The sequence below is a fragment of the Phoxinus phoxinus genome, assembly GCF_949152265.1.
Source record: "Phoxinus phoxinus genome assembly, chromosome: 2".
In the NCBI taxonomy this organism is placed as follows: domain Eukaryota; kingdom Metazoa; phylum Chordata; class Actinopteri; order Cypriniformes; family Leuciscidae; genus Phoxinus; species Phoxinus phoxinus.
Window position 1 is genome coordinate 3,588,768 of NC_136877.1, and position 26,963 is coordinate 3,615,730.

The 26,963-nt window shown below is 40.6% G+C and overlaps 1 protein-coding gene across 1 annotated transcript; it reads right to left on the reverse strand.

Annotated features, from left to right (window-relative positions):
• Positions 1-3,715: 3,715 nt before the first annotated feature.
• LOC306990990 (globoside alpha-1,3-N-acetylgalactosaminyltransferase 1-like) lies at positions 3,716-21,003 on the reverse strand. The gene is made up of 5 exons (XM_079598377.1): positions 20,778-21,003; positions 13,615-13,650; positions 8,902-8,931; positions 8,662-8,799; positions 3,716-4,900 (listed from the first exon to the last, which is right to left on the reverse strand). The coding sequence occupies exons 1-5, from the start codon at positions 20,837-20,839 to the stop codon at positions 4,210-4,212; spliced, it is 957 nt and encodes a 318-aa protein (XP_079454503.1). The 5' UTR covers positions 20,840-21,003; the 3' UTR covers positions 3,716-4,209.
• Positions 21,004-26,963: the final 5,960 nt, after the last annotated feature.

Below are 26,963 nucleotides of genomic sequence, written 5' to 3' on the forward strand. Positions count from 1 at the left end.
TTTTGAGAAATCGTTTCTCCTCGGCGCCCTCTGGGGTGCGACTCTCTGAGGAGGTGTCAGCGTCCCCAAACGATCCTCCGAGGAGGGTCGTATAGGGCAGTCATTTCGGTTTCCCTGCCGGTTCGCCGTTTCAGGGCGCCGAGGTGCCTGCTTTTTCCAACGATCCTCTGAGGAAGAGTTGTTGGAACTAAGATAGTTAGAGGTAGGCAAGATCTGATGACTGTCGTTATCTCTAATAAAACTTAGACAAGAAGTCCTGACGCTGCGGCTATCGGGTTTCTGAAGGTTCCTCTGGTTAACTAGCTTGACAATTTGAAACATTGATAATGTAACTAATCTAAAACTATACAAATTATATTACTATATATTTCTCTATATATGTGTGTTTATGCTGCATGAATAAATATATTTGCAATAAATTACACATACAGTAGGCTACTATATCTGACCACATATACATATATGAAGTGTATTACTGAATATAAAATTACATACATTATGATATACTGTCACATATTTATTTGTGTTAGAGTTTTATTTCAATTAATCTTTGTAAAGAAAAGCCAGTGATCAAGTCAAATTTTGCCTGCAATAAGAGATATTGTTATGCAAGGTCAGCAACTCTATTGTTGTACTTGTACAGTCCCCTAGTACTGCAAGGAGTGAAATAGTGTATTAGCACTTACTCTGAAGTTCCCTTTGAAGCAACTCTATCTCTAGTCTAGTGCCAGTTTTTTCTTTAAGTTGTCAAGTTCTATTTCTCCCCTTAAATTAATTTTTTTTGGGGGGGGGCACTACATTTTCTGTTGAAAAACGATCAACACGTCTCATTCAACAAATAAAAAGGAAAACTACTGCACTGCCCACCTCTGTATAACTTCTTTGTGCAGACTCTTCTGTAGATGTGGACTCCTGCAACTCACATTGCAGTCAGAAATAATAGGCACAGTATAAATTATATAAAGTTATTTATGCACATACAGGTACTTCCAAAGGACAGTGATCTGAGAGGGTTTCTTTACTGTCCTGTGCAATGGAAACAAATAGGCATTACAAAGTGATGTAAAATGACCTTTTGATGTAAAAAGTTACTGCACGTTTCACCACTTTCTTGGGAACAGATAAAAGTGTTGGTGTATATTATGTAAAACTGCACAAAAGAATGTCATTAATGAACTACACTGGGAAAAAATGTGATCAATAACTCATGGCAAAATATTTTTTCATAAGTTTATCAGTACAAGTCAAAGCAATTCAACACTACTCAAGATTTAACAGTTTAAACGACTGTACCAGCCATTTGGATTATAGGCCTACTTAATTTAATGCAGCAACAAATCATTTGACAGGTGAGTAAGGACATACATCTGTTGCTGCTGCTGGTCCCTGGCTGCGGGTCTAAGGAAGAGCTAAACCCGGGGATGCCCTTCACAATGGCTCAGTTCACATTCAACCCAGTGTGGACCACCACCTGTTTTTTCTTTTTTTTTCTTTCTTTTTTTGCTCAGCCTTTTTATTGGTGGCCGTTATAAACAGACAAAAACATAATTTAACAGTGCTTTTTAAAAGGGACTAGTATAAGTACCTAGTAAAGATGATTATTTTGTAGAATATTCTCGTCACTTTTACTTGTTCCCATGTTCTATTGGACGGTGGCTCTGACATTAAAAATTAACAAAGTAATTATGAAATTATTAAAATACAACAATATATACTGTTATAAGTGTAGCTCTTGCTCTGCTGCGGAGAAAAACTGTGCGCGCTCTTTGGTCGCGGTGAGCAGCCAATAGCAGCGTTGCTGATCAATGTTTCTACTATCGATACATATCCCCTTTTAAATCAGCGCATGAATGCCTAATAGGGGATTATCACACTGATACGTAGTACTTCCGCATTCAGTGATCTTTGTGCACTGCCACTTCCGGTGAATCACTCATCACTCTGGCGAACCCATGATGGACGACCTTAAGTTTATTTATACTGCATCCCTGGTATACTGCATCCCAAAAAACGTGCTACCTTGTTTTATTTTTAAGTTTGGCCCTTCATCCCGGCGAACCGCTTTAATCCAATTCTTCCTTAGACTCAGTTCAGTCGGGAATCCATGAAAACTTAAAGGAACACTCCGACTTTTTGGGACTTTAGCCTATTCACCTTTTCCCCCAGAGTTAGATAAATCCATACATACCTTTTTCATCTCCGTGTGTGCTATGAGTCTGTTTGACGCACCCACCGCTAGCCTAGCTTAGCACAAAGACTGGATGTAAATGGTTGCAGCTAGCATACTAATCCAAATAAGTGACAAAATAACGCAAACATTTTCCTATTTTCATGTTGTGATTTGTATAGTCACAGAGTGTTCAAAAAACAAAGTCAAATGAGACACAGACATATTTTAACCGTATAAATACTGGGAACTATATTCTCTGAAGGCGAAGCACTGCTACTTGGGCGGAGTGATAACCGCAGCACCTGAGACGCGCCGTGGTGAGGAGCAGAGAGTTCGTTCAGAGCGCGTCTCAGGTGCGCTGCGGTTATCACTCCGCCCTATATCAGGGGATATAGTTCCCAGTATTTATACGGTTAAATATGTCTGTGTCTCATGTGACTTTGTTTTTTGCACACTCTGTGACTATATAAATCACAACATGTAAATAGGAAAATGTTTGCGTTATTTTGTCACTTATTTGGATTAGTATGCTAGCTGCAACCATTTACATCCAGTCTTTGTGCTAAGCTAGGCTAGCGGTGGGTGCGTCAAACAGACTTATAGCACGCACGGAGATGAAAAAGGTATGTATGGACTTATCTAACTCTGGGGGACACGTTGAATAGGCTAAAGTCCCAAAAAGTCGGAGTGTTCCTTTAAGTAGGGTTGGCGTTGTTTGTTTGATTGACAAAGTGGAACAGAGCAGTGACATCTAGCCTTCGTTTCAGCCATTGTTGAACTGCGCCGGAAGTGGACATGCACAAAGTTGAAAAATCCCGCCCATGAAACCCGGAAAGCGTGATAATCCCCTATTATCTCAGATAACTCAATCCAGCTATACTAATCATAACCGGCTGGTGTGTTTGAAGAACCCAATTAGCCGGATCATGATTAGCACGATGATATCATCTTGGATGTGTCATTTGATCTCGGATGTAATAAGCGACGTACGAAGAACGGACCCCAGATGAGAGACCACTGAGGATGGAGTCCTGCTGACTTAAACATTCACATGATTCTCTGTACATGTAGGCCTTCATGGTAAAATGAAAAATCAAACAACATGGAAATGACAGGTATGTGACACCTATGTTTCAGGAATGGCACAAAGGTGTGATCAGTGTGTTCAATAATGTGCTTTTTTGTCCTTTTTTGTGTATCTTTGGATTATGTTGTGTTGTAAATAAGTCCCAACAAGCCATTATTTTTTAAATGCAGTCATTCTTTGTGCCTCATAATGATAGTGCCTGAGAGCTCCTAATAGGGCCATTATGGGAGGGTCTTTGTCTTTCTCAGGTGTGAAACACTTAATATGCATGGCTTGTTAACGGCCTCCTCGCATACAGCTTTCTTACACAAAACATGTCTTAAAATGTTTAAATCAATGTATTGTCTTATCTGAATGAGTATGCTGGATGATTTTCACATAGTTTTGAAGCAAAGATTCTAGGCTACATGATACAATTCTCAAAAGTCTTGTAAAGAAATAATCAGTTTGGGTATTTTGACCTTATTTCAGTGACAATTTTTTATTTATTTTTCACAATCCACGCATAAACATCATTATCGCAAAACTACAAACTTTTACATACATGCTGCTGATATATTATTGTAGCAGAGTTTGTGCTGAATGCAGTGTAATCAGACTTTAGCCATGAAAATGTCACAAGTAACAGAAATAAGTGCAAATGTCAGAGCATGTCAGAACACCTCCAGGACCCAGAAAACACCTCAGACCCCAGAGGGTTAAACATTATTTTCAACGTTTATAAAACATTCAGAAATAAAGTTTTCATAACCTAATTGGAATGTTAGCAAAAACATTCTAAGAACATATTTTTGTTTGCTGGGATGCTGCTCTTTGCACTTTAGTGAAGCAAAAAAAAAAAAAAGAAAAGTCTGACAATATATATTTCATCCATCAGGCAGCATAAATGTTGTGCAGCTGATGGAAAAATATTTGGCAGGTTTTGTTTTTTGCATGTTTCAGTTAACAGCTGCTAAGGGTTTGGACGAATTTCATTATAGTTTTTGAGAACTTGAGAGAAGCGAATGATTTTGATCTCCCATGGTTTAGATTTTCTGTCATCCCACAGATACTCGGGTGAAAGCAGTTTACTGGGTTTATTATAAAGGAAGTACTTGTTCAAATGAGACTCCTCCTGCCACGCTGCCTCAATGGATTTAGATGCATCAATCTCCAGATTCTCTCGGCAGGTTTTAGCAAGTTGATATACATCTTTCACTAAGCCACCGATCACAGCCCCGCCATAATAATAATCACCCTCAGCAGAAGGAATAAAAGCTTGAGACTCTGGTCGGCGTTCATATGGGAATTTTTTACGATGTTTACCATAAAACCATGGATGTATGACACCTACCAGACGACTCAAAGTCTCCACCCCCCAGCGACCATAAAACTTTGAGTCCACATCAAGGCTGAAAACATAGTCCGCTTTATTGAAAAGTCGACTCTCAATCAGTTTCTCCAGTCTTGCCATCCTGCTCAAACTGATATCCTGCCATCTGTTAGAACTAGGGACTGTCAACACCGTCAAATGATGTTCTTCTCTCAGTTTCACTGCAGGAACATGTTCTGGATGATCAGTGAACACATAATAATGCACACGGAATCCAACAAAGTAATTCTGCTCTGCAGACTCCAGGAAATCTTTAAGAAACAGTGTGTACCTGAAAAACAGAGAGGTAGAGTGACAAAATTATAGAGTAATAAACTGACAAAATATTAGAATTTCTTTTCCCCTTTTTGGCAGTTTATTAAGAAAGACCATATAAGTAAGTAAGTAAGTAAGTAAGTAAGTAAGTAAGTAAGTAAGTAAGTAAGTAAGTAAAGTTTATTTATAGAGCGCTTTTCACAGATACAATCACAAAGTGCTTTACAAAGTGCAATCATACAAAATAAAACTTACGATTATACAATTTAAATTAAAAGGCAATAAAGCCCAGTCAACTAAAAGCTTGTTGAAATAACAGTGTCTTTAGTTGCTTTTTAAAAGAATCGACAGAGTTGGCCACACGGAGGGACAGGGGCAGGGCATTCCACAGTCTGGGGGCTACAACCTGAAAGGACCGGTCACCCCGGGTTTTATAGCGAGTCTTTGGGACCAATAAAAGACTCTGGCCTGAGGATCGAAGGGCACGGCCTGGTAAGTAGGGGAGCAACAAATCAGCAAGATATTGTGGGGACTGACCATTTAAAGCTCTAAAAGTTAAAACTAATATTTTAAAATCAATTCGAAATTTGATGGGTAGCCAGTGTAGGGAGGATAAAATGGGTGTGATGTGTGTCCTTAATGTGATGTGTGTCCATAATGAACTCAAATATACTGTACATTCACTCTGAGTTACCTCAGCCTTTAGATCTGAAAATTAAGGTTATCCATTTTTTTTTTTTTTCATAAACTTACCCAGAAATGCTGCATAAACTGCTTTCTGGAATACCCCACAGGGTTCAATTGCAGTATCATGATTTAATAATAATAAAAAAGCGATTTCTTTTTACTTATATTCGATGCCCCATAGACTAGCGTTATAAGCTAATTTGTTTTTAGAGATAAAACTCTTTACATTTGATTATCATGAAAACACATCCCAGAGAACGATCGAATCGGTAACCATATGTTAATTACCCCTTCATTTTTCACCGGAATTGTCCTTTAAAGGGTTAGTTCACCCAAAAATGAAAATAATGTCATTAATGACTCACCCTCATGTCGTTCTAAGCCCGTAAGACCTCCGTTCATCTTCGGAACACAGTTTAAGATATTTTAGATTTAGTCCGAGAGCTTTCTGTCCCTACATTGAAACTGTATATACGGTATACTGTCCATGTCCATAAAGGTAATATAAACATCATCAAAGTAGTCCATGTGACATCAGTGGGTTAGTTAGAAGTTTTTGAAGCATCGAAAATACTTTTTGGTCCAAAAATAACACAAAATAAGACTTTATTCAGCATTGTATTCTCTCCCGGGTCTGTTGTCAATCGTTCACAGTTACGCTGATGATGTGTTATCTGGTGCGCCCGAGCTTCATTTATAGTCTGAGGGAAACGCACGCTGTAAAAGTGTCTCATCCGCGACATGCACATTTACGCACCATTAAAAAAATGATATCCACGCAAACAATGTAGAATAGCTTGAATATAGCGTGCGTCTCCCTCAGACTGTAAACGAAGCTCGGGCGCACCAGATAACACGTCATCAGCGTCTTACGTCAGCAGCGTCACTGCGGAGTCCTGAACGCAGATTCACAACAGACCCGGGAGAGAATACAATGCTGAATAAAGTCTTATTTTGTGTTATTTTTGGACCAAAAAGTATTTTCGATGCTTCAAAAACTTCTAACTAACCCACTGATGTCACATGGACTACTTTGATGATGTTTATATTACTTTTTATACCTTTATGGACATGGCCAGTATACTGTATATACAGTTTCAATGGAGGGACAGAAAGCTCTCGGACTAAATCTAAAATATCTTAAACTGTGTTCCGAAGATGAACAGAGGTCTTACGGGCTTAGAACAACATGAGGGTGAGTCATTAATGACATTATTTTCATTTTTGGGTGAACTAACCCTTTAAGGTAGGTACAAGTATGCTGTTAAATCTCAAAATAATTGTATGTCATATACTAGAATTGTTTGGGGTGGGGGGTAACTTAAAGGGGATGTCTAATGCTATTTCATGCATTCTGACTTATTTATTCTGTTGAAGAGTTGGATTGTCATGCAACATGGCCAAAGTTTATGAGTTAAACGTATGACAGAGTATTTCTGTGCCAAATACACTCCTTCAGGATTCTTATAAGTTTCGGAAATATTTTTTTGAGTATGGCCATGACAACCATAAAGGGCTTGTATAGGCACTTCTCCCGGAAGAGTGAGTGCACACACACACACACACACACACACACACACACACACACACACACACACACACACACACACACACACACGCACACACACACACCAACCTGGGGTGCGTTTCCCGTACAACTAGTCGCTGCTTAACTACCATAGTACGATGCATCGTTTGAGAAATCAACTAGCTAGTCACGACTGTTTCCCGAAACCGTATGTCGCAAAGTATCGTTTAACCACGTTGGTTTATGACGTCTCGAACGTGGTGGACTAATAACTTATTTTAATCATTCTGTTTGAGATCGAATTAACGCTAGATTTTGTCATATAAGTTACAGACATGGCATCTGAAGACCATTTCTAATTTTTCTCAGTTATTTTGCTTTATTACCAGACACGATACTTGGCTCGTTCTTACATAGTAGAGCACGTTCGCACATGCGCAGTCTTCAAAAACGGTGCTTTAAATCTCTCGACAAACTAAGACGTAAATTACATTTGTATGTATTCTAAATAAATAACACAGGTTGTACTGAATGTCAGCTTATTTTGCTAAAGATAAGGATTTATTCAGTCTACATCTCATGTAAACTAGAAACTATGCTTCTAACCACAGCTCGAGAGCTGTCGTTCCAACCACACAAGTTTGCGATGCTGTTTGCGAACGTTCATTGGAACGATGGTTTCAGTAAACACCAAATCGTTAAACTATGCTGATAACGACGGAACTTGCGACCATAGTTGGCTAACGATGCTTTCGGGAAACGCACCCCTGGGTGCGAAACCATCGTTCTAACGAACGTTCGCAAACAACATCGCAAACTTGTGTGGTTGGAACGACAGCTCTCGAGCTCTGGTTAGAAGCATAGTGTCTAGTTTACATGAGATGTAGACGGAATAAATCCTTATCTTTAGCAAAATAAGCAAGCTGACATTCGGTACAACCCGTGTTATTTATTTAGAATACATACAAATGTAATTTACGCCATAGTTTGTCAAGAGATTTAAAGCACCGATTTGAAGACTGCCGTGTGCGAACGTGCTCTACTATGTAAGAACGAGCCAAATATCGAGTCTGTAATAAAGCAAAATAACTGAGAAAAATTTGAAATGGTCTTCAGATGCCATGTCTGTAACTTATATGACAAAATCTAATGTTAATTCGTTCTCAAAGATTAATTAAAATAAGTTATTAGTCCAACACGTGCGAGACGTCATAAACCAACTTGGTTGAACGATGCTTTGCGACATACGGTTTCGGGAAACAGTCGTGACTAGCTAGTTGATTTCTCCAACGATGCATCGTACTATGGTAGTTAAGCAGTGAGCGATATAGTTGAACGGGAAACGCAGCCCAGAGCGAGAGCAAGAGCAACGCCCATCAACGTGCAAGTTTGGCTGAATTTGAGTAACTGAGAAGAGTTTCATAGTTCAGTATTGGCCTAATAATATAAAAAATTTGGTACTTAACGTAAGCATCAGCATTACTTAAAGGGGATTCTGGTTTATTTAATATTGTTTAAAGTTAAAGTCAATGAAGATCAGAAATAGGAGAGGTATTACTTACTTTCCAAGAGCGAAGACTGTAGTTGCTATGGTGATGTTTTGTTGTTTGTAGATTGAATCAATCAATGTGGGATCAAAAGTTCCTTCCCATACAACTGGGGCCAACCATGGTGACAAGTGAACACCTTTACCATCTGGGCTGTTTTAAATGAGGAAATTCATGCATCAAATCCAAATCCAAATGCATAGTAGTATGAAATAAAAATAAATGTATAAAAAAAAAAACTGTTTATGTTCTTACCCCACTACACTGGGCTGGTTGTAAGGAAGCCTGTTAATAAAAAAAGAAGAAGATGTTGTGACCAGTTATAATGTCTTGTAATTATCTACACGCAAAGCTTGTTATTCCTCATTTTGTAACGTCAGTTGTAGATGATGTGTCTTACAGTGGGCTGGACTTGGATCTTAACATCTAAAGCTCTTGATTGACTTTATTATTGTTTAAACTCTGCAGGGCATTACACCAAAACCAGATAGGCTACCTATTAACTAAAAAAATCTAACGATAACTTTCAACAGTCTTTACAGTCTTTCCCTTTAATACCTCAGCAACTTCCCACACACTTTAGTCTTGTAGCTCTTTCTGAATATAATACTATACAATTACATATATAAAATTAGCACAAAATTTAAATAAAAGTAAATTGGAAAACATAATTTTGGTAAAGTAAGAACAGAATTTTGAAAAAATTAAAACAGATTCCCTTTTTTTTTACTTTGTCAATTTACAGTGTTAAGACAACCTAGATCGGTTAGTTAACGGATAAATCTAGTTAACGGAATCCGCCACATAAACGTAACTTTACGTAAACGTAAATCATTCGCAGTATACGGGTCTTTCCCTGCCATTAATGCTTGGATAACACGCCACGTCTCTTTCCATTAATAATAATAATGTCTAATGCGGTGGCTGTGATATTATATAAAAAAAACGTCCGTTGCCGTGATTTTTGGAATGACTTATGAGAAAAAATGACGTTTTAGTCGCATAACATTAATGGAAACGCCTCTCATTTCGCAATAGTCCAACTGTGACAAAACAAGTGATCTTATAACATCTGTCCTCATGTTAAAAGGCAGCATGTGAGAACACCTTCTCACCATAAAAAGACCATTGCACATCCTGCGCACAACTATACTGATGTGCTTGGACCATAATAAGTGGTTGTCGACTTCGATACCCAGAAGCCTCGTCTGTAGTACCTGCTCAACATACATATCTTTAATTACTACATTTAATCTGGGTTCACTCAACAACATTTCTCTGGTACCAAAAACAATACGTTTTGTCTTGCCAACATTTAAGACTAACTTATTATTTGTAACCCACTCTACTACAGACTTTAGTTCTTCCAATAACACAATTTCAAGGTCGTCAATTGTTTCTTGAGATGAATAGATAGTCGAGTCATCAGCGTACATAGCTATTTTTACTTTCTTTAAGACTAATGGCAAGTCATTTGAAAACAGGAGTTGGCCCTAGGCAATATACAGACTTTGGTGCATTAATCATAGACAAACTGATCTATAAATGAACATGCATTACAGAAACTGTGTGAATGATTCACTGATTTGTGTAGTGTCTTTTAATTCTATTATTCTTATTTTTGATACTGTGTGATCCAGTGTTAATTTTGACAAGAAATTTTAATTTAGTTTTAGTCTTAGTCTTTTGACTATAATTCTTTTTAGTTTTAGTCAAGTTTTAGTCATCTGATTTGTTTTAATTTTAGTCTTATTTTAGTCGACTAAAATTGCTTGGTATTTTAGTCGACTAAAATTGCTTGGTATTTTAGTCGACTAAAATTGCTTGGTATTAATAAATAACAGTATTAATCAATAACAGATTTACTAGACAATTTTTTTACCGCTGGTATAGAAAACAAACTTAACCAAAATATATAAAACACAAATGTAACTTTATTTCAACACAACTGTGTCTTTATTTCAATTCAAAAGCTGTTATGCAGCAACAAACACTGTCATGGACATGGTAATGTAAACAATAACTAGCTGTCAATTCACCATCAATAAAATAAAAATAAAGTTAGGTCCAGGACCTTAAAGCTTACAGCTGAGCTGAACAATAAGTGCAAACATCTTTAATTTGAATCTAAAGTGCACTGAACGACATTTTTTTCTTCCTACCACAATGCTGACAATTCAACCACAGAATACTAACACTTATTTACCTCTATTCATTTTCAAGAAAGCACTTCGTGCTAAAGTGACTTTTGCTCTGTTACGCTTTCCCCTGGTTAGGTCACCTGTGACACTGAAAACTCTCTCTGCAAAAGCTTGCGAAGCAGGCATTGCTAACAGATCTAATGCTAATGGTTTCAAGCTGTGATAAAATGTGTCACATTTCCCAAGCCAAAACTGGACTTCTGAATCACAAGTAATTGGCTGTGAGAGCTCCTCCTTGTACTTGCTTAGTTGCTGCCTGATGCTACATGTGGAGGACTTTGGTCTAGGCTTTGCACGGCATTTGGACAGAAATCTGAAGACTGGCTTCCTTGAGGAGGAGGATGGTGGTCCAGGGTCAGGCTCTAGTCCATTCAGTTCCTCCACATCATCATCAGGGTGAGTCTCTTGACTCTGAGTGCACTGGACCACATACCCCTCTGCCTGCTTAAAAAGTTCCTGAACACTGTCATCAGCCACATCAAGAAGAGTATCACACACAGTAGGGTTGAGAAAGAAAGCAGCTACAACAAGTGGAGAGAACTTTTCATCTGATGGATCCAATACCCAGGCAAAGCGCTGGTTCAAATTGACTTTCATTTTTCGTGCTAGAGTGGCCAAATCCCGATGATTTGTGTTTTCTTCAAAATCAGTAAGGTGGCTATGCAAATCTAAGAGGGCAGGGGCGATCAGTGACATAGACATCGTGTCACTCTGAAGAGTCTGTGTGTGTTCGGCAAAAGGCAACATGAGTTCATGCAATGAGCTGAGCTTCTGCCACTCACTAGAGAGTAAGTTGTCCCACCCCATCTCATTCGCTATTTCGCAAAGAGGATCTTTAACTTTGAGGAGTCGTGCAATCATGTAATATGTACTTGACCAGCGCGTGGGACAATCATTCACAACAATTAGGCCACACTTATCCAAAATCTTCTGTGTTGCAACAGATGACTTGCGAAAGAGCTTCACAATTGATCGTGCTTTGTCAAGGATTCGCTTCACACTCGCCTCCTTGTTTAGCATGTGGACCACAAGCTGCAGCGTGTGAACCACACATGGCATCCGTTCCATACCCATCTCCATGTTTTGATAGCTACCAAAAAGAAAGTAAATACATATCAGGTAAATGAGGTAATACATTAAATATGAATAATAGTTAAAATTATGAATAAAAGTGGCTTAAGTTACCGATGGTCTTCAATCTCCTCCTCTGAATCACTTTCACCTCGGAGGGACACCTCTTCATCTGAGCTAGCCTCTTCTTCTTCTTCTTCTTGAGTACTGTGTTTAAATGCTGCTACCATATTGCTACCATTGTCCGTTATTACAGTCACAATTTTGTCATTTGAAATGCCCCATTCCTGCATGCACTTATCCACCGTGATCATAGTTCCATTTCCTGCTTCCGGTTCTGATTCTCAGCTTGCAACAAGATTGACTTATGATTTAGATTTTGACTACAGGCTCTTAGTACTGTAGAGTAAGAAAGACATGTCCCTTCCCCGGAAATGAATATTTCTTAAAATTAATAAACAATTAACACTGAGTGTTCACAGGACGAACAGGTGGGCTGATTGTAATATTAACTTTACTACATTAAGTTAATTATTAACTGATCCAAATATTAATAAATATTAATAATTAATCACCAGTTATTATTGATTATTAATATTTCATAGAGCTAACTTGTTACACTCGACCTATGCATTTGCAACAAGAGATAGTATCCAGTGTGAAGCACTGCCACTGGCGGTCAGGAAGAACGAAATAGAACGGAGATGAATGAAAGGTACTTTGTTTAATAAATAACTCAGAAACATAGCCAGCAGGCAAGACAGCATGCAACACACAAACAATACCGGACACTAGACAGAGCACAGGCAGGAAGTTAGGCCCTGTTTACATGTACATGGTTATTTTGGTACATTTCCCTTCGCTTATGCCCTTCGTTTACACGGAAACGGAGAATTCGCCTCTGAAAACGATTCTTTCTAAAAACTCCGGCCCTTAAAAAAAAAGAAGATTTTTTTAATCTACAAAAAAAAAAATCTACAAATTTCAGAGTGGAAATTTTTTAAAACTTTGTTTGCACGTTTTGCATGTAAACTGAGAGTATCTTGCTTTATTATTATTTATTATGAATTTCTTAAATAACCAAACTTCAACAACAGTTGAAGCGCTGCTGATGACTCCAGTGTATATGACAAATGTAAATTTCAGGGTGCTAAGCCCTATTTCTTTATTTTTTGTAAGGAACTTAAATCCTACCTGGACACCCTCAGTACATCCAGCAACTCCAAAGCCCTTAAAACTGTCTCACTGTGTAATTTGCATGATATTCTCCTGACTGTATAACCTGTAACTGTACTCTCAATTACATTTACCCCTGGTATTGATTCTGTATGTTCTTAGCAATGTAATAAAAAAAACAAAAAAAAAAAACTTTCATTAATTTCCTCCGTTCTCCTTTTCTTTCCTTGCAGCCTTTCTCTCACATCCTACAGGGGTGGAGCTGAGACACAAGGAAAGGAAACGAGAAAAGGAAACGGGTGTGCAAAAATAAGAATTGAGCCCTTGACCCTTGGTCTCGTCCCCAAACTACGTTTCACAACCAGACACGTGAGAAGCAGTAAGAATATAACGCAAGATAACTCGTGCATGATACTTGAATTGTTATTAAAGCAAGTATCCCATTTATTTCTAGAAGTATGCTAATAACTGCTTATGTTTTAGAGGTATTTTCTCAAGATTGTTTTGAAAAAACACTCACCTGGTTGGAGTGGAAGTGTAGGCAAAATAAATCAATCTGTGAGGAAACACAATAACAGATCATGAATGATAAAGTGAAGCAGATCATATGTTTTCTCAATTGAATTATCAGATTTAATACACAGATACATATAAACCTGTCACAGTAGTTTGATGAGGTTTTGCAGTGATGTAGCAAACACACATTGTATAGAAAAGTTTATAAGGGTTAAATCTGTTCCTAAATGCCCAGCAGAAAGACTATGGAGTTCATTTTCAGGAGCTACTGTGGTGTCATCATTATTACTTATTTCAATGTAACTCTAATCAACTAATGGACAAAAGTAAAGTGATAAAATATGAAAAATAGTGATATAACTGACAAGGTAGTAATCAGTTGTGACTTTTACAACTTTTACCATGACTCTTTCACTTCCAAATCATTTCAAGATTGCTGTGATTGATTAGTAGAAACTCTTTCAGCACCAGTTGCAATAAGATAAGGGCCACACTGAAACTATTTATTTGTATTTATTTTTTACTATACAATAAAACGTACTCGGTTACTAACGTAACCTCGGTTCTCTCTAGAGAGAGAACCGAGTACTGCGTAGTAAACTACGCTTTGGGGAAAATCCTTTTCCACGAGAATACTGAAGCCAAAAATTATCCTTAATTTTGTATAAATGTAAAACGCACAGCATACATACCTAGGCGAGCTAGACCTAGGCGCCGATTGGCTGCTGTGCGGGCAACTGCTTAAACCTATCGAGTATGACCACAGCATACAGACCTAGGCGAGACAGCTCACGCGCCGATTGGCTGCTGTGCGGGCAACTGCTTAAGCCTATCGAGCGAGACCTTGAGTGACGTCACACCCAATGCTTCGCGCCCTCCCGCGTCACGTCCTGCCGAAACGGGCGTGGCTTAGGGCTATAAATTGCGCTCGCAGGCTTAACTCTGTGATTTTTAACAGTGAAGCAAACATGATACGACATGATACGCAGTACTCGTTCCTCTCTCTAGAGAGAACCGAGGTTACGTTAGTAACCGAGTACGTTCTCTTACGAGAGATACTCTTGTACTGCGTAGTAAACTACGCTTTGGGGAACTTGTAAAACGTTGTGCGTGCTGGGATCCGACACCATAGACCCAAGGCGACCAGCCGGGGTACATACAGTGCATAATCACCCAGGGGACTCACAGGGAATCCTGGAAGAAGAGGGATTCAGCCACTATCTTCCGAAAAAAGGCGGCTTAGAGTGGCCCTGCTATTTATAATAGCTATTTATAACAAGACTGAATTTCAGTCTATCCCCTTTTGGCCATATTAGACCGATAGTAACCTGGCTTGAAGAGCGGGAACCTCTAGGTTATAAAACCTTATAAATGTAGACGGGGAGGCCCAGCCTGCCGCCATACAGATATCTTGCAAGGCAATCCCACTTGACCAGGCCCACAATGAAGCCATGCTTCTTGTGGAGTGCGCTCTGACACCCAAAGGGCATTGCATGCCCTTGGTTGTGTAAGCTAGAGCTATTGCGTCCACTATCCATCTGGATAGGCTCTGTTTCGAAGCGGCTAGTCCCTTAGAACGCCCACTAAACGAAACAAAAAGCTGCTCCATCTGTCTGAAGGCAGACGAGAGAGACACATATGCTCTCAATGCCCTGACCGGGCAGAGAAAACTTTCGTCCTCATTTTCCCCAGCGACCGGTAGGGCAGACAGGGAAATGACCTGTGCCCTAAACGGTGTGTTTAGGGATTTAGGAACATAACCATGCTTAGGTTTAAGTATAACCCTCGAGTCATTAGGCCCAAACTCCAAGCACGTAGCACTCACTGAGAGCGCGTGTAAGTCCCCGATGCGCTTCACTGAAGCGAGAGCCAGAAGAAACACCGTCTTGAGCGACAGGTGTTTGAGATCAATCTCCTGTAAAGGCTCAAAGGGATGACCTTTCATGGCTTCCAGTACCGTAGAAAGGTCCCATATGGGAACTGTAGGAGGTCTGGGAGGATTCAGTCTCCTAGCTCCTCAGAGGAACCGGATGACTAAATCGTTCCTTCCTATAGACTGGCCAAGCTGCTTACTGCATCACAACTGGGAACCAAGGCTGGCTCGTCCAGAGTGGCGCTATCAGCAGCACTGAGCATCCTTCTTCCCTTATCCGTTCCACCACCTGGGTTAGGAGGGAGACAGTGGGAAAAGCATAGAGAGGACGACGAGGCCACGAGTGGGTCAGAGCGTCCTTGCTTTTCGAGAAAAATTCTGGACAGTGAGCGTTTTCCTGAGACGCGAACAGGTCTACATCCGCTCTGCCGAATTTCTTCCACAGCAGCCGTACTGTCTGTGGGTGCAAAGACCATTCTCCTGTCGGAACGTGGTTCCTGGACAGTCTGTCTGGTCCTACATTCAGGAGTCCCGGCACGTGCGCTGCTTTCAGCGAGAGCAGGTTGCTGCGTGCCCATATCAGGAGGCGCCTGGTTAGCCTGTACAGGGTCAGGGACCTGAGGCCGCCCTGGCGATTTATGTAGGATACCACTGATACGTTGTCTGAACGTACCAGAACGTACCAGAACGTGGCACCCCGTTACCAGGGGACGAAAGCGCGTGAGCGCTTTGCTCACTGCTAACATCTCGAGGCAGTTTATATGGAGGAGCTTCTCCCGCTCTGACCACAGGCCAAAAAGCGGTCTGCCCTCGAGCAGCGCTCCCCATCCTGCATTGGATGCGTCCGTAGACACCACCCTCAGTCTCGAGGAAGTCTTAAGGCTTACACCTGAATGGTACCAGTCTTTCGACCCCCAGGGGTTCAAAGCTGTGGTGCACGCTTGATCGACCTTGAGGCGAAAACGACCGGTTGCCCACGCACTGTGAGGCACTCTCTCTTTGAGCCAGAACTGCAGCGGGCGCATGCGCAGCAGGCCATCAGACCTAGCATCTTTTGAAAGCTCTTGAGAGGGACTATAGCGCCGCAGCGGAAAGAGCTGACTGTGCGCTGAATATCCAGTGTGCGCTGGGGTGACAGCCGTGCTGTCATCGACAGCGAGTTCAGTTCTATTCCCAGAAACAAAATAGTCTGACTGGGGAATAGCGAACTCTTTTCCCAGTTAAACCGAGATTGTCGAGGTGGTTCAGTAACATGGCTCTGTGCTCCACGATCTCTGAGTGAGATTGGGCTAGAATGAGCCAGTCGTCCAAATAGTTCAACACTCGAACGCCCCTGAGTTTGAGGGGTGTGAGCGCTGCGTCCGTTCACTTCGTAAATGTACGGGTGCCAGGGACAAGCCGAACGGCAGGACTGTGTACTGATATGCCTGACCCTCGAAGGGGAATCTCAAAAATCGTCTGTGACGTGACGCAATCTGTATTTGAAAATACGCGTCCATTAGATCTATCGACACAAACCAGTCCCCTTGGCGAATATGCGCGAGGATTTTTCTGGTAGTGAGCATCTTGAACTGACGCTTCATAAGCGCTTTGTTCAGTTGCCGCAGATCTAGTATGGGTCTTAGACCCCCCTCTTTCTTCGGTACCAGGAAGTATCTGCTGTAAAGCCCCCCTTCGCTTTGAGCTTGAGATAAGGGTTCTATTGCCCCTTTGCTCAACAGTTTCTGAATTTCGGCTCGAAGTAGATGTGCTACATTCGAATCTACCGTTGTCTCGACGCAAGGGCGTCGGCGAAACTGCAGCGAATAGCCTTCTTTTATGATTTAGCACCCATTTTGAGATCCCGGGAAGCTTCGCCCACGCGACTGCACGGGTTGCTAGGGGCTGAGTGTGAAGCGCGCTCTGATCGGCTCGCGATACAGCGGCTTTGGTGAGCTGTGACGTAAGCGTCATGCTCGTAACATCTGAGGCAGGAGCCGCGCTGATGACAGCGGGTAGAATGTCCGCGCTCGACCCCTCTACGGTCGTAAACCGGGAGGGGGAGGGCTGGACGAGTTCCACTGGAACTGTAATGCTTGTGTGTGGGTGTGGGCGAGGGGAAGCGGGCACATTTACCACCTTTATAGCATCGCTCGCCTGGGCAGAGCGCATGCAAGCTGGTTTCGTTTTTACAGAAACCGTGAGGCGTGCAGGAGGTAGCATAAGTGGGCACTGGGTCGTGGGCACGTTTGCTACATTTGAGTCGATTTTATGTGCGCGAGCCCCGTGTGTGGGGCTGTGTTTGTGTGTAGGGATGGGCACATTATAGTGGGCAGTCTTACTACACATGAAACACCATCGACCGTGGCCGGGACACCAGAAAATACGCTCTTTAAAGGATTTATCTGGGTAGCCGTATAACGGCTTTTGTGTGCAGGCAAGCGGGCAATGAGACAGGCTTGTTGGCTGATATATACACTGGACCAGTCACTTCTCTTGAGACTGGACGAGCGGCAAACTTTGGTGAGGGTCCGGCCGCAGCGGGACTTGAACACCGTCGGTTTCCTAGGAGTGCTAGGATGATTTCGGGGCCTCTGGCTTCAACGCGATCTTCGGCCGTGGGCCACGCATCGCGGGGCGGCGGCTGGAAGATCGAGAGCGCGGTCTCGAGCTCTGTGTCTGGCGGCGTTGAGAAGAGGCGTTGGGCGGAGGCTTAGGCTGTGAGCTCTGAGCAGACGGTTTCGTACGGCCTGCTGCAGAGTTGGAGCGCTTCGGGAGGAAGTGCTTCATAGCCTGTGTCGCTTTCTGCACCTCAGCGTACCTGTCGGTGAAGTCTTTGACCGAGGTTCCGAAGAGGCCAGCAGGGGAAAGCGGCGCGTCGAGGAACGCGGTGCGCTCCGCATCCGGCATGTCAGAGAGCGTGACCCAGAGATGTCTCTCAGACACGGTGAGCGCTGCCATGCTCCGTCCGATGGCCTGTGCTGCAGACTTTGAAGCGCGGAGAGCGAGGTCCGTAGCGCTCCTCAAGTCCGCCACACAGATCGCGTCAGGTCCCTTCTCGTCCAGTTTGCGGAGGAGATCGGCCTGGTAGATGGCGGGACATGACCACACTTTAGATGGAGCTGTCTCGCCTAGGTCTGTATGCTTTGGCAACGCGTTTTACATTTATACAAAATTAAGGATAATTTTTGGCTTCAGTATTCTCGTGGAAAAGGATTTTCCCCAAAGCTTAGTTTACTACGCAGTACGAGAGTATCTCTCGTAAGAGAACCGCTAGTGTTAAAAAAGTGTTAAATTAATAACACTAAAGTTTTAATTGTTTTAATAATTAATTTTCTAATATTTCAGCATGCTGGAAAAGTTCTCATTGTTAAAGTGCTCAGTAATCATCATTATCGTTGCATGATTTATAAACACCCACCAATACCCGTTTGAAAACGCCCACAAATTTAGAAACGCCCACATTTGTTCCTCAGAGACCCCATACTCTTATGCCGAGTCCACACTGCAGGATTTTCAAAGTAGTCATGTCATTGTTCTTTTCACACTGCCTATCTGGAGTAGCATCAGTCGCTGCCAAGTTCACACTACATGATGGATCTGCGACAGAGGGTTTCACACTGCATGACTTAACAAAAGAAAGATTCGCCAGAGAAACAGAGGACCGTGTCCTGGTCGAAAACGGGGAGCTCCAAGCTCTAGCGACCTCTTCATGAAGCTCAGGAAGGAAGGGCGCTGGCTTGGATGCAGGTGAAGTGCGCTCCCCGGGCAGGAAGTAGCCGTCCAGATGGTTGTGGGCGGGCTGCTCGGGCGACACCCACTCGAGGCCAAGGCTCGCCGTGGCCTCAGTGAGCACGCGAACTAGCTCCGCCTCGATGCTCGCTCTCTTTCCCGTCGAAGCACGGACAGGAGGCGCGAGATCCTCAGAGCTCGCCCAATCCTCACTGCCTGACGCCAGGAGAGAGCAGGAATCCCCTTCTCTCAGCATCGCGTCGACCTCATCCTCGTCGACGACAGTTCTTATATATAGCATATCATAAGTCTGCTATGCTATTACATATTTATAATTAGTGTACAGTATTAGCAGTAATGTTAATCTTAGTGCTAGTAATTTTTCCTGCATTAGTTGTTAAGTTTTGCATGAATTGTGAATTTTTTTCATTATTTCTCTGGGAAGTATTGAAAAATAGTAGTTATTGATTAGTTATTAGTGAACTACCACTTAAATCTGTAAAAAATGCAGTAGTTATCTGGGAAGTATTAAAAAAATAGTAGTTATTGATTAGTTAATAGTGAACTACCACTTACATCTGTGTGCTATTAATTACTAATTCGTTAATCAGAGTTACTTGTTAGTTAACTGTAGTTACTAGATTGTTAACATTGTGTTACTCATTTGTTCCTGTGTAGTTATTCATTAACGAAGGATCCGTATTTTAAAGTGTTACCGATTTTACCTCGTTACTCATAATGTTCTGATGTGGGAGGCTAAAATGTAACATCATGACAATGCTGTTGTTTTATATGGATGTAAAAGGTAAGAGAATTATGAGTCGTTCAAAGTAAAAAAAATAAAAGAAAACGAGCAATTTGTCAAAATGCTACTAAAATTATGCCTTGCCTGCCTTGAGTGAAAAGGCTTATAAATAGAAATAGGTTTCTAAATGCAAATAATTTATCCACATTATTAGTCATTAGTTAACCATTGTCTTGTACAGGGTGTGTCTCGCATACGGTACACACAAAAAACAGCAACAGTACTTTCTCAGGAAACTCTTCTGCCAGTTGATTTAGTACAGTTTAGTTTATTTTGCATGCATAATCTGATCTAGCACACTAGACAAGAAAGTGTAAGACTAGAGAAACTGGAAGAGAGGACTACTCTCTGAGAAAACAACGGTAATAAACATTCAAACTCTCTTGCTATCTCTTGCTCTCTTGCATGATAATTTAGAGTGTTTTCACATCTGTAGTTCGGTTCATTTGGTCCGGACCAAGGGCCATAAATTATACATTATTATACATCCTTTTTGTGTATATAAACAAAGCAAAGTATAATAGTTTGCAATTATTGTAAATATTTTTATGTATTAAAAAAAATATGATTTATCCCTGATTATCCACAGTTTAGTCCACAAAGACTGCTGTTAATAATTAGGCCACCATGTGAAAAAAAATTGTATCAGTCCAAATTAAAATGACACTTAAACTCCTAAACAGGTCCATTACTGATATGTTGTAGTTTATTCATTTAATATACAAACACTAACGGTAACAGGAAGCCAGCTACAAATGACAAAGTAGTAACTACGTACCCAGTTATTGAGAGGCCAGCCAACACACGATGAAAGGTACTAACATTTTGAAAGAGTTTCATTATTCCTGTAGGATATTAGGTTTTGTGTCCTTATTCACTCGAAGAACGGAATGTCCCACAGAGAAAGGAAGCAAGAGAGTGATAATGGGAGAAGCGTGTTGCTGTTATGACTAGACTAGTGGTTCTCAATGGAGGCGTTTAGAGAACAATGGGGACGTTGGAAGCAAGATTTTTGAAAGGGGTGCGTTCACGAGTTTAAATATAACGCACATTTTTTTTCATTTACTTTTATTCATTTTAACCATTTAGTAATTTATTTGCAATAAACACTTTAAGTGGGCTATTTAAAAAGTGTTAGGACTATGTTTCCAACAGAACTTAACTTACTCACTAACTGCATACTGTACCTTGTGGTAAAGAAGAGACGACCCAAATCCGGCGATATGTTATGCCCTAAATTAATACATGACTAACTAACTGTATTTTTGTACATTTACAATGTACTATGTACATTTCTGAAATGCATTTTCTGTAAAGCTGCTTTGAAACCATATGTATTGTGAAAAGTGCTATACAAATAAATTTGAATTGAATTGAAGTGAATTGGTAAGAGAGGTATTGCTCTGTGCAACAGGAATTTGTTCACAGTCTGCAGAGCTACACAGTTTCAAGAGTGGCGCCCACAATTTCACTGATTTTGCAAGATGAGTTAGCAGGTGTACATTAAATGGGTTGATGATGGGACCCAGATAGGTCTTATCTATGGCTATTATGGGCCACAACGGGTATATATATATGGGCTACCATATTGTCTGTTTGGGTTACCTTATTTTACAGTAAACCCCTACATACAAACATTACATGCAATCTACACTAAAATGTTAAAGGTATTCAATGAACAGAAACCAGTAGTTCGTGCTTTACTTTATTAAGCAAGTTATAATAATAATAATTTAAACATGACTATTATTACTTGCACATTTACAACTATATAAAACACAAGTATAAAAAAAAAAAAAAAATGAAAAAAAGTTAAAGGAACACACCGATTTTTTGGGGCTTTAGCTTATTCACCGTATCCCCCAGAGTTAGATAAGTCCATACATAATCTTCTCATCTCCGTGCGTGCCGTAACTCTGACGCACCCACCGCTAGCCTAGCTTAGCACATAGAATGGAAGTAAATGGCTCCAGCTAGCATACTATTTCCAAATAAGGGACAAAATAACGCCAACATTTTCATCACATGTTGTGATTTGTATAGTCACAGCGTGTGTGAATAACAAGGTCACATGAGACACAGCCATCTTCTAACCGTATACTGGGAACTATATTCTCAGAAGGCGAAGCACTGCTACTTCTGTGGAGTGATTTGCTCGCAGCGCCTGAGAAGCCCTGTGGTGAGGAGAAGAGAGTTTGCCTTCTGAGAATATAGTTCCCAGTATACGGTTAGAAGATGGCTGTGTCTCATGTGACCTTGTTATTCACACACGCTTTGACTATACAAATCACAACATGTGATGAAAATGTTGGCGTTATTTTGTCACTTATTGGAAGCAGTATGCTAGCTGCAGCCATTTACCTCCAGTCTTTGTGCTAAGCTAGGCTAGCGGTGGGTGCGTCAGACAGAGTTACGGCACGCACGGAGATGAGAATGATATGTATGGACTTAGCTAACTCTGGGGGACACGGTGAATAAGCTAAAGCCCCAAAAGTCGACGTGTTCCTTTAAAGGACAAGTTCGGTATTTTACACTTAAAGCCCTGTTTTCAGATAGTTTCTGATGAAATAGAACGGTTAAGATTGAAATTTGGACACATGCTGCTGGCCCGAGAATTTTTGGTTTCTGTGGTAGCACTAAAGATTCATGTTCCCACGGGTGAAATGCTCCTTTAACTTTCTCACTAACTGCATACCTTGTGGTAAGAGTGGTATTGCTCTGTGCAACAGAAATTTGTTCACAGTCTGCAGAGCTACACACTTTGTTCCATGCACCAGTTTCAACAGACCACAATTAGTATTTTCAAACACAAATGCTGAGTGTGTTTAGAGTGGCGCCCACAATTTCACTGATTTTGCAAGGTGAGTTAGCAGGTGTACATTAAATGTCATAGATGCCTCGCCATACAGGAACTGAAACCTTGCCACAAACTTGAAAAAACATGTTATCTGCTTTGTTAATGTCTTGGAAGATAATGTTCTCATCCAGAAGTAGAAATACTGCTGATACCAGAAGGCCTAGATGCTTCACATAACGTGGTTGAAGTACACCATTCAGGACTGGCAAGCTGTAAATCAGGAGCCTGATACCAAGTGCGTATCTATATGACGAATGTTATTTCTCGTGCCAAAAATGTTTTTGCGTGCATATGATACGCACTTTATGGCGTGTAATACGCACACACTCCCCACCTCTAATCAAGGGTTTTCAGTGAGTAGCACATGCACGCAAAAAAAAACATTTTTGGCATATAAATGGCAGGAGAAATAACATTCGTGGTATAGATACGCAATTTCATGAGATCGTGTTGGCCATGCAACCCTTCCCCAGCCCGGGAATCTTCTCACCTCTGTCTCGGTGTCTCACACACAACCTCCAGCTGTATCAACATCATAAAATGAACCCAAAATACAGACAAAGAACACATGGCATTAATTTGTTAAATCATCAAGAACAAAATAAGAAATAAAAGATCAAAATCTGCCACCACACGATAGACCGATTACAGATCAGTGGGTGGGACTTCACTTGCAGAAACAAAAAGCAATATCCTCCATCTTGTTTGGAAGCTAAGCACTCTTTCCAGTACTTGAATTCTGCAAGGGGTCTGGGAAGTCGTGTTATCAGGTGTGGTGACCGTGTCTTTATGTCCTTGATCCTGTTTTCTAGCACCCTGATAGTGTTGGGACTCCCAGTGTAATAGGGTTGATCACTGTTGTTCAAAAAAAGCTGTGAGCTGTCTAATTATGGAAGCTTATGGGTAGCAAATTTCAATTTGAAATGTAATATGCAAAATGACAATGTAAAATGGCAATGCATTTCTGTATTTTAATTTTAATTTCCCCATACATTTGTGCGTTTGGTGCAAACTTAAAATGAAAATTCAATTATATAATTTACATTTGCCATTTCATACACTAGTTTTAATATGTAAATTTAATAAAAATGTGAACGCTTTAAAAGTTGCAAAATTAAAATATATTACAAAAATTAGTAGAAATGTTCAAGCTAAAACTCTAGCAAAATTGTAATTTAAATATTATTTTTTCTTAATTGCATTTATACTCACAGTTAAGACACTTGCGATTGCATTATGATTGGATTAAGTGTCCCGCAATGAATGTAGCAAAATTCTATTTCAATTTGAAAATGCATTCTGAGCCGATCACGATCATTTTTCCAAATAAGGTCCCATGGTGGTCCACCGGAAGAGGAGGGACTTAGTGTCTGACTTGGTGTCTGTAGCTCATGCTGTTTTGAATCTGAGGATTTTCAAGCAGCGACTGGATTTGAGGCACAATTGGTATGTTGATAAAAAAGCTTGGAACTGATTTCAATGGGAGCACTACAGATTGCACACTGTGCAAAGTTTTTGTCTTGTATGTCTCCTTGTGTGCCCAGGGGTTTGAGGCGGCCGCCTCCATCAAATTTCGTCCCGCCTCCGGCTCGTGACAAATCTCGGACAGACAGTCAGATGCTCAGATACACTTTTTCCACTGTGACGGTTCTATTGCGGGTTCCCGGTGTTGTGCCGAATTTCGACCCCCGCCAAATTATTACCCCCCTAGCATTGGTAGGTTTAGGATTAGTTGAGGGGGAGGGGTTAGGATTAGGGGTGGGGTTAAGATTAGGCAATCAGGTACTAACTTCAACGAGGGGGGTAATAATTTGGTCCATTCATGGCCTGTGTCCATTCTCAAAGCGTATAGTTTGCCGATAGTGCTGCGTGGATCATAACCCGTGGGTCGGCGGGGCAAGTAATACAAACATAACGTTACAATTAATCGAGGGTGGATGACAGATTAATAATTTTAAATCATTTTTTTCTCAATTGCCAAAACACAATTTCTGAAACCTTGCTCCATTTTCTGAAAACAGTAAACACAAAACCTCATCTTCAAGCACTATTTACAAAACCTCCAACTCCTCTTGCAAAATGAAACTTTCGCCTTCGTTCAAAATCAAACTCTGCTCTCAAATCATAAACAAAGTGATCAAAATGATATACACTATCAAGCAGTCAGTAAACAATACACCAAAAAATTGAAAAAACATTGTTCAAACCACTTCTCAGGGAGAAGTAAATTTTTAATCTCAAAACAAATTTAATACTTTTCCATCATTGTCTTTTGATTAACAAAAACATGTTCTATCATAGTCGAATAGAATAGAATGAGGCATTTATATAGCGCTTTCATATGTACTACTGTACACCCAAAGTGCTTTACAATCATATCAGGGAATCTCTCCTCAACACCACCAGTTTGAGCATCCAGTGGGATGATGCGACGGCAGCCACAGTACAACGGCGCCAATGCGCTCACCACACACCAGCTATAGTGGAGAGAGGAGAGAGAGTGATAAAGCCAATTCAGTGGATGGGGATTACAGTTGTTCTCGATAGTTTACACACATTTTCTGAAAGCATGCCTCATATTCTCAGAACTCTACACACAAATAAAAAAACACACACAATGGGCAAAACCCCTCAATTCTCCTGTAAAATTAAACTTTACATTCAAAACAATGTTATTTCTTCTCAAAATGGTATTTTGTTTTCAAATGACACACACAAACCATCATATGAATAGACATTTATAAGAACCAGTTGAACACTGATGTGCTCAATTTAAAACACTATGATGAATGGAAAACACACCTTTTTTCAGTGCTACTGTCACGACACACACAATGGAGAGACAGCAGATCAGTAAGATGTATTTATTTGGGGTAATCCGTAAAGCGTAATCCAGTCCAGGCAAGGGTCAAATACCATATAAGCAATCCAACAAGAATAACAAAATACAGGAACAGGCAAAAAACTAACCAGGAAGTGTGAGGACATCTAACAAGGACTCCGTGACAAACACTGAAACTGACAGGGTATATATACACAAGTGCTAATTAAGGTGACAAGAAACAGCTGAACACAATGAACACTAAGTGACAGACAGGATCATGGGAAATATAGTGAGAATGTGGATGACACCGTGGGGAAGAGGACATCTAGTGGACACCAGGAATACACAAACCAGACACTGTGACAGCTACACTTACTACATAAGTGTGATACATAAGTGTGTTGTAAAATATTTGAGAATATTGTTTCTATACTCGGAACACACAAATATGTAGTACTCCTGTAAGTAACAAGACAATGAAGAACGCATTTGTGATTGCTTCTCGTCTCTGCATTTACTACGAATTAATAAAAGTATATGCATATTACAACTGTAAATATTTAGCATATTCAGGGTTTACAATTGCCAAAGTGACACCCTAATGGATCATTTTTATATATAAAACACTTTAACTAGCATTTAGCCTTTATCAACTAATAACATGAGAATGATGATGTAAATTACATTAAGAATCCACTCCCTTTTCTCAGTTTAGAACATATACAAGTTCGTTGTCTGATGTATTACTTTGAATGACTAGACACGTGAAATTCACTCAACTACATTCACTCAAATGTAACGCATTACACCGTTTACAGACACCGCCGATTAACGACCACGTATGTAACTAAGAATAATTTATAACACTAAACAATATTATCCCTTATAGATTCGAATAGTATTTATACTTTAACCAGTTATGTGGCGGACTTTTGCGCTAATCGCGGAGCATTTATGCTAACCATGTGCTCAACATGACAAACTCATAACTCACTACTCATATAGCAAAACAACTGCGTTAAACACGCGCACAACTCATTCATATTATTAACAGTGTTTATGCTTAAATCGGAAGTGTTTCTTTCATTATACTTTGCAGTTACCTGTAAGTAACAAGACAATGAAGATAAGAACGCATTTGTGATTGCTTCTCGTCTCTGCATTTACTACGAATGAAGCATCACTAGCGCGCGGTTTACTATGCGATGCGTGCGATGACGTCATCACGCTGGTATGCCAAGCGAAAATAATTATATGAATAAATGCGCATAACACACACTCCC

Coding starts and splice junctions, on each gene's coding strand:
- LOC306990990 (XM_079598377.1), bottom strand. CDS start 20,839: ATGAAACTCTTTCAAAATGTTAGTACCTTTCATCGTGTGTTGGCTGGC. Junction 8,932..13,614: donor TACACTTCCACTCCAACCAG/GTGAGTGTTTTT, acceptor TTTTATTAACAG/GCTTCCTTACAACCAGCCCA. Junction 8,800..8,901: donor AACCAGCCCAGTGTAGTGGG/GTAAGAACATAA, acceptor CATTTAAAACAG/CCCAGATGGTAAAGGTGTTC.